The sequence below is a fragment of the Alligator sinensis genome, unplaced genomic scaffold, assembly GCF_000455745.1.
Source record: "Alligator sinensis unplaced genomic scaffold, ASM45574v1 scaffold293_3, whole genome shotgun sequence".
Lineage (NCBI taxonomy): Eukaryota > Metazoa > Chordata > Crocodylia > Alligatoridae > Alligator > Alligator sinensis.
In genome coordinates, this window is record NW_005842604.1 from 298,760 (window position 1) to 307,820 (window position 9,061).

General features: G+C 44.9%; 1 protein-coding gene across 2 annotated transcripts in view; it reads right to left on the reverse strand.

Annotated features, from left to right (window-relative positions):
• Positions 1–9,061, reverse strand: part of RALGPS2 (Ral GEF with PH domain and SH3 binding motif 2) — a 218,787-nt gene that overhangs the window by 58,021 nt on the left and 151,705 nt on the right. For both annotated transcript variants that reach the window (XM_006033021.3, XM_006033019.3), the window contains exons 9-10: positions 7,539–7,676; positions 6,576–6,666 (exon numbers count right to left, since the gene is read on the reverse strand). In XM_006033021.3, coding sequence (XP_006033083.1) covers positions 6,576–6,666; positions 7,539–7,676 — 229 coding nt within the window. The remainder of the gene's footprint in view (positions 1–6,575; positions 6,667–7,538; positions 7,677–9,061) is intronic.

Below are 9,061 nucleotides of genomic sequence, written 5' to 3' on the forward strand. Positions count from 1 at the left end.
CCCCCATCCCTTGCTGTGGCTGCAGAGCTGGCCATGGAGCTATGCCAGCCTGCAAGAGCTCTTTGCAAAAGCAGAGAATCCGCTGATTTCTCTGCTAAAAAGAGAAATCTGCGTTTTCTCCGATAAAAACAGGGAATCCATGGTTTTCTCCATTTTTTCCATGGGAAACAGAAAACCCAGATCCAGGCTTATCACTTCCTGGCTGGAAAGCATACCTTTACAGCAATTTTGTAGCACTTCCTAGAGGGTGGTTGGAGGGGCTCTGGATGTACGTATACCTTGTAGCACTACATCACTACATTTTTGTAGCATTACAGAAGTTTCAAGGCACATGTAACACTACAAACGCACATCTGTCCACAGCCTAAGAATAAAATAATCATTCCCACCGTTCTCAATATTCAAGTACAAAATCATATTCTTTACTTATATATACTATACAACTCCTCTTCACCAACTTCCCATTGATTAGACTATCACCACAAAAACTACTGAAGAAACCAACTGTTTAATTTAGTCCAAAAATCTAGTCACTACAGGGCTCAATACTAGATGCTCCAAAGGAGGATGCAAGAAACACTAATGAAAAATGACAGAGTATCTTCTCCCAACGAATCTTCTTCCTAGCCAGAGCCAATTAAATTATTTGGAACAAATATTTTTACTACTAATGTAAATGATCACTTCATTTTAAAAACCAAGTAGGGCTGTGCAAAGCTCTGGGTGGTGATTCGATCTGGAAGAGATTCGGCCGGATTCAGTAGCCAAATCTCCAAATCCGAATTGAATCAGAGGACCAATAAAAAGGTCCGAATCGATTCAAAGCTCTCCAAAACTTCCAGAAAAATTCAGAGAGCTTTGATAATTCAGACAGTCCCAGGGAGCTGCAGCCGGACTCTGAGCTGGTAAGTAAGGGGGCAAGGGAGGTGGGACTAGAGGAGGGGACCATTGGGGGACCCCTGCCAGCCCCCAGCCCCTGCCTGCTCCCCCAGGCCTCTAACCGCTCCCCCAGGCCCACCCTCCATTGCTGTCCCGCCTGCCCCAGCTCCCGGTGTTTTAAAAAAAAAGCCCCAACTCACCAGGTGCTGCTGGGTGGGGGGTGATCCCTGCTGCCCACACTTCCATGCTGCATGGGGGGCTCTGCATGAGTCCCTTGACCCCCCACGGCTGCCCTGTCTGGCCCAGCTCTGGCCCTTTAAGAAAAATATCCAAGAAAAGCCCTGGAACTCACTGCTCCTGCAGCAGCCTTAGGGTTTCAGGGGGCTTGTGCAGAGCCCCCCATGTGGCCCAGAGCAGCAGGGATCACCCCCGCCACACTGGCAGGAATGGGGAGTCTGGGGGTTTTCTCTTTTTTTCTTAAAGGGCCAGAGCTGGGGGGGGGGGGGGGGCCAGGGCAGCCAGCACCTGGTGAGCCAGAGCTTTTTTTTTTTTTTCCCCCCTTCAAAGTGCTGGGAGCTGAGGCAGGCAGGGCAGCTATTGCTGGGCTGGAAGAGTGGGTGGGGGATGAGCCTGGCAGACTCAGAGATTTGGCAGCACCCTAACCTCCGAAGCAGATTCAGCCAAATTGATTCGGGAAAGTGATTCGAATCGCCACATTGAATCATTGTCCCTCGAATCGGCCGACTCCGAAGTGAATATTAGCTGCTTTGCACAGGTCTAATGCTAAGGTCTGGATCAATCATAATATATGGCAATGGATTACATATGTTAATCATGTTTTGTATGAAAATTAAAATTAGCATTTATCAGTTATGAATGTATTACCATATTTACTCAGATAGAAGAGGACCCTGATAATCAGACAACCCCCAATGGTTAGATTCTATATATGGAAAATGTATAAATTGGTTATACCTTTTCAGGTATAGAATCCAATTATTTGAGGTTTGCCTTGAATTTGTCCTCTTCCCACTGCTACAGCACAAAAAATAAACCTGGAGGGATCAGGTAGACCCTTTGCAATCTGCTTCACACTAACTTTTTCCCCTGGCAGCCTCTCTCCTTACCATCAGACCCTGCTCTCCCTGACTAACCCAGAAATTGAACATGGCTGTAGCAATTCGCATAAAGTATTCATACACTTAGTTCAACCAGAATTGATGCATGTTGTGCTTTTTTTTTTTTTTTTTTTGAAACTGCTGCAAGTTTTAGTATAGGTACTCCATAAACACGCTTCTGAGTGGCACTTTTGGCATCTACTTATATGTAGGACAAGCTATGTATGATATTAGTCTAAAACTGAAGGCTTGTGATATACCGCATAATTTACTGGGTTGGGCCACACCATAATCAACAGAATTTCAAGTCATGGTGACCCCACAGCTCAGCAGTGCCATAGCATGGGCAGGGCAAGTGAGGTAACTGCCCCAGGTGCCAAAGCAAAGGGGTGCCAACAGGTGCTGTCCTGCTGGGGCAGGGTACAGGCCAGAGCCTAGAGTGGCTTGTTGGGGGGTGGGGGGGGGAAAGGGCAGCTCCTGCTGCTATGTGCACTTCCAGGTAAGCATGGGAGGGCCTGTGCCCCTCAGATCTGTGCATGGGGTGGGGGTAGGCAGCTGCTGCAGGCTTTGCTCCAAGTGCCAAACTTCACTGCTATGGCACTGCTACTCAGCATGTGTGTACACTCCAGATACCACCCACACAAAGGACCCATGTGCTAACTAGCCCCCATGTGCTAACTCATGACTGGAACCAGGTGACTGGAAAGGTAGTCACCTTTCCTGCTTGGTGCAGGGGTCTGGACCCAATGATCTTCCAAGGTCTCTTCCGGCCTTACAATCTATGAAACAACTTCATAAGGAGACTAGACAGTCGCCTTGCTGGGGTCACCTGACCCCTCAGTTGGTCAGGTGACCCCAGCAAGGCGACTGTCTAGTCTCCTCATGAAGTTGTGTTCTTGCCTCAAGTCCCGAGATGGCCCAAAAATTTGCATGCAGATGAGGCAAATGGCAACCTGATCCGGTTTTACCTCCTGGAGGGTGGGGCCATACTAATCATGTGCGCCAGACTTAAAGAAAGGGCAACAGAAGGAATCTGGCTAAACTGTTTGGGGCCCCGTTCTGTGATGTTTGCCAGACATTTAAGGATGGTGAACAGGAATAATTGAAAATGGGAAAGAAAGGTATGGCTCAACTGTTGGGAGTGAAGAGGAAGTCAAAATATATGCAATACAGTGGCTTACCGTGACTTGGGGGGGGGGGGGGGGGGGGGGAAAAAAAAAGTTGGTAGTGAAGGGGACTGCACTTACTGGGTGCTACCATAGGTCTTATTCAGATGGTCTGCAGTAATCTATCCTTGTGGCAGTCATGCTCAGTGTTGGTTGTTTGTAATGAACTTTACAGTTACCTGGCAGGGGAAATACCATGACCACGACGGTGGTAGGAGAAATACCTTGACCGAGGTGTTGCAACTGAAATGGCATTGTGCAATAGAAGGTTTATCTGCTCCCTACGACAACCTCATAATTAGCTTCCCATTGGCCAGCTTCCAGTGGGAGGATCTCAGCTACATGCTGACTTTATGGGAATGGGAGACTTCTCCCTAGCTTGCTCTTGTGGCCATGTGGTTGAGGGCAAGCAATACTTGAGGGCATCCGAATGCCAAGCCTCCAGGCTTGGGCCTGCACATAGGATGCCTGCTAAAGGATATGGAAATACCTGCAGCCCCAGGCTGGAGTGGAAGATACTCGCTGGTAGCAGGGCCAAATATGGTTCTTGGATGATGCAAATGGAATTTGACTTAATCTGGCTAATTAAACAACATAACACAATACCTTGTGGTAGGTTCCCATCAGCGTGTTTGCGCAATATGGGCCATGTATTTTATAGGCATACTTAGTATCGGCTGCACTTAATCAACTTCCCAGTTGTTTCTAATTATAAGCACATGCTTCTTTTGGCAGTAGTTGAATGACAGACAGTGTATTTAATGAGATTTCCTTGCACGCGATTATAAAACAAGGGGCTTTTCCCCCCATACCAAATGGGGGGGGAGGAGGGGGACACACATCATCTTGTATGCAAGTAAATACAGAATTCCAATTTTATTTGGATGTCTTTTTTCTTCCATCATGAGGAGTAAATAGGAACAGCTAATTTATCTTTTCTATTTCTTGTGTGTTTTGCATACTTTTGCCATGTAACCTGTTGATCTTTCTAGACAGCTCCAACTTCCCACTTTCTACTCTACACAAACCTCTGTGCCTATTTCCAATGCCCACCTCTGTACCCCTTCTGTTAGACTACTATGAACTTAAAAACGTATTCCATTCTAGTGATGAATGTTGCAATGCCAAACATTACTATAAGGCTGCTGATAGACCGGGGGGGGGGGGGGGGACACTGCATGAACGTAGCTCTAGACCAGGGGTCGGCAATTATTTTGGCTGAAGGGTTGCTTAACAAGTTTGGCGAGGTGTCAAGGGCCACAAGGGTAGCCCCACCCCTTGACAGGTACCCCACCCCCTGATCACTATCTTGGAACTGGAAGTCCTTCCTCCTAACTCCTGGCTTTTGCTGTCAGAAGTCCCTCCCCTTGCCACCAGAAGTACTCCTTTTGGCTAGGGCGCTTGACATCTTGGAACTAGAAAGAACCCAAAATTATATTCTAAAAATCAAACAACATACATTAATTTGATTTCAAAAAATATTTTTGCCCTGATTTGTGTGTGTTTTTGTAGTGTACATAGAGGTGATTGCATAATAGCTTGAAATGAAATCTCATTTTTGTATACTGGGGTGTGTGGAGGGATGTGGGGGGTATGCACATATGTGTGTATGAGAGAGAGGGTATGGGTGCATGGAGGGCTGAGTGTGGAAGGGGGAAGGTGGCTGGAGTGTGAAGGGGTGTGATGCATGCATACGGCAGTGTGAGGGGGTGTGGGTACATGTGTACAGTGGGGTGTGCATGTGGGGGCTCCCCTACAAACATGTCTCCCCCTTCATTGCACACAGTCCCTGCTGCCACCAGCAGCAGCAGGCAACGAGGCCTCAGGGCACTCATGGCAGCAGTAGTCAGAGACCCCTGGAGGTGCATAGACCCGGTAAGGCCCAGGATTGCATGTGGCTGGGCTGCCTGCAGGGAGAGTGGTAGACTTGGCCTGGCTCCACAGAGCCCCTGCCACCAGCCTGGGCTCCGTACTCCTGCTGCCTCACCCTGGCCCCTCACTGGCCCTGGGCCACGAGGATGGTCCCTGCACTCCTGCCCAGCTGCCACTGTGCTCCTGCCCACTCTCTGCCACTTCCCCCCTTCCTGCCTCTGCTGCCCTTCCCTGCCAATTCCCTTCCTTTCCACCCACCACCACCACTCCTCCTCCCCGCCCCCCAACTGCCCAACCACTGCTTTGCAATGCACAGTATCCAGCTACATGGTTGAGACCACAGAACAAAGCAGGAGCCACCTCAGCTCAGCCTAGCCAGGCCCCCATGGTTCCCAGCTGGCTCCTGCTGCTGCTGGCCCTGGCCCCAGGGCAACATGCTCTCACTTGCTACCACTTCCCCCCTGCCATAGCTGCTCTTCCCCTCCTGCCACCACTGTTTCCCCCCACCTGGCCTACCTGCTGGCCTCTGCAGCAGCGCATGGTTCCTAGCTGCATGGCTGGGACTGCAGGACGCAGCACGAGTCAGGCCCCTGTGGTTCCCGGCTGGCTCCTGCTGCACTGTGTGGTCCTGACCGTGCAGCCAGGAACTGAATGGTGCAGGAGCCAGCCCGGCTGGGCCGGCAGCATGCGGTTCCTGGCTGCATGGTGCAGCAGGAGTCAACCGGGAACTGCAGGGGCCTGGCCAGGCTGGGCTGGCTCCTGTTGCACCACATGATCCTGACCATACAGCTGCGAACCATGTGCTGCCAGCTGGCCAGGCTGGCTCCTACTGTATCAGCAATCCTCCCCTCACCCATTTTTATCTGAGTTTTCCTCTCAGATGGAGGGAGGACAGGGAAACAGCCACAGGGTCCCAGACTAGAAGCTTCTGCTAGGCAGATGCTTCCAGTTGGGGGTGGGACAGAGCTGGGCAGGCCTTGCTGCTGCTGCCGCTGGGTCCTGCCACCAGCTTCTCCTGGGTTCTGCTGCTGCTGGCTCCCCATCCCCAGCTGTATTTGTCCATTTAAATTGATACTCAAAGCCAGTGATATATCTGACACGTGCATCAAGACTGGAAACTGGGTAGAGGAAAACTTGAGGAAGAGACGAGACTTATGGAAGTGTCTGTCTATGCTGCAGATTGTAGTTTAGAATAGAGATGCCCAAGTTGGTTCAGGTACTAGAAACAGTCTAGTTGTGACAGCATAAAACTCCACATAAACCAATTTACTCCGATTTTCTACTGGGTAAACCAGCCCATGTTGAGTTCCATGCTGCAATCACTAGATTGCTTCCTTTATGCAGCCAGCTTGGGTAGTTTAATACTACACTACACTCTGTAGTTCAGGCATATCAGCCTTGACGCTAAAATGTATTTATTTAATGCAACTAAAATCCTAAATGAAGGCAGACTCTATAGCCTATTCACCATCATAACCAGCAAGTCTGAATGTTTAAATATGAATAAAATTAAGATTCACTTCGAGAATTGCTTACTTACTTGTAATTATCATCTTCTACGAATTTCTGTAGCTCTTCTATGTACTGAACCGAGTTCAGGTATTTCTGAACATGAGGCAACAGAGGAATATCTAAAGAACAGTCCATATATTAGTTACATCATTAATTGTAGATAAAAGGTACTTTCTTGAAAAGACTTATAGGTGAACAAATATCTTTTGCTTTATTTATGTTGAGCTATAAAGTACAAGCTATGAGCCTCACCATTATTTTGTGATTTTCTGATACTCCAGCAAATAAAGATAGTTTGGGATGACCCATCTTACATCCACAAAGAAAGCCAGTATCTGAATAGAACGGCTCTAAGACAGTATCTGAATAGAATGGTTTCCCTCACCATCCAAATTTTCATTATATTGATCCTGCAGTTAAGTTGTAATTCTGTGCTAATGACAGTATTAAATTTGTCAAATAAGGACCATCACAGATCCAGTCTTATCATTTTACTGAAGGTTGGAGGAAGGGTAACTGGCCTGTAAAACAGATTACCTTTTCTAAAACTCATTTATTTATAATACAGTTGAAAATTATGAAGGTATCTAAAGAACTGAGGTAAGTCTAAATACCACATATTTTAAAGTTCTCAGATCTTTAAGTACTCTAAAGGCAAATCTGCTATTTTCAGATACCATCCATAAAGGGATAAAAAAAGAAAAAAAAAATTGTGTCACCCAAACTTATTAACTGGAATAAAGCACAAGCTTTTCATTAGGAATTAAATGTTTTGAAACTACATAAAACAGAAATAGAGTATAAGTGATTCTCATTCTATCTCTGGGTGCTGGTACAATTCCAGAACATTGTTATGTAGGGTTTCTGTTTTCAGATGGGAATATTATACAAATGGATCAAGTCTCACTAAAAAAAGCGTATCGGAGGATACACATTTTCACTTTTAACTGTTTTCATTAATTGTGCAATAGAATTAATTGTACTTGCTTACCATATTCACAGGACTGCTGTAAATCTGAGATTATTCTAAGTATATTGTTCATTAAGTTCGTTCTCTGTTCACTTTCTAGAATGCTCCCTGTAGATGGGTACGCAGAGTCAATATATGTCAAGTCCGAGAGATAAATACCTGAATAAATAAGATTAAAGATGAGAGATTCTGTAATTTATGGTGTAAAATTTAAAAGAAAAAAACAATTTTAATTTAACCTCTGTTTACATGTATTGATATGGACCAATTTCAGTATTTAATCACTGTTTTGTTTTGGAGACAGAGACAGAAACCTTGGCTTTATAAGAGCTCTGGGAGACTTTGAGCCTCAGAAACTATTATTTTGTTTGGCATATAAGAACGTGAGCAGAAAGTAATTACACATAATCTGATACAAGGCCCAATTTTACTTCATCTCCTTTACCAGAATTAGAATATTTATTAATGAAAGGAATACATTGGTAACAACAACAAATTATTAAACATCATATTATGGTAGTGCTTAACTGCTTTAAACTAAGCTCGCTTAGTTTAAAGCATCTAGGTACTATATGCCAGGTACTGCTGAATCAATAAAAGGCCCTGCTGTAAAGACCTTACATCGGGGCGGACAATTATTTTGGGTCACTTACTGAGTTTTGGCAAGCCATTGAGGCTGCATGACTGGCAGCCAAGGCAGATTAATATTAATTTTCTAAATGTTTTAGGGGCCCCGTGGGTCAAATAGAATGGCCTGGCAGGCCGCATCTGGCCCCCAGACGGCATTTTGCCCACCCCTGCCTTACATCCTTAAGATAAAAAGGTAGATGCTATTTACAAGTTTTAGTGACAGAAGGGTTCTATGGGCAAGCAATTTCTTATTTTGGAGAAAGATATCTGAACAATTAATTCTTGCTTAAGATCCCATAACAGCATTTTTATTTTCTGATGCATTCAAGGACACCTAAAGAGTTTTTTCTGCAAAATAAAAGATCCTTGGGTCACCCTTATGAAATAAGAATAATTTTGTAAAAAAGAAAATGCAAAAGTAAATAATTTCCAAGATTTACTTGAACTGTATTTTTTGTGAAGAAATTGAAAAGAAAACTAAAAACCAGAAGATATTCATGCACAAATTTTAAAGTGACAGAACTGGAAGTATTCGTAATTTCTGAAATGTGCAATCCATGTAACTTCTGCTTCTTTTAATACTAATCAGATGTTATCTAATATTCAAATACCTATTCACAACCATCATACATAGCTTTAATATTTTCCACATGTATCAGATTCTTTATAAGCAACAACTAGACCTGTTTCTTATTAAGTAAACTTTAAGAATTAAATGTGACATTCTGTACAGCATTCTTCTACAATATAAGTGGCTCAACTTTTCCTCTACTACCCAGTCAGCCTGCCTTTTTTATTCCCAGTGACACAAATTAAGTTTATCAGCCTGAAAGAATCTTTCTTCTAAATGAAGCCCAGTTCTATAATAACTTGAAAAGCATCTTTAGGCAGTGTAGTAAAATGTTTGAGTTTTA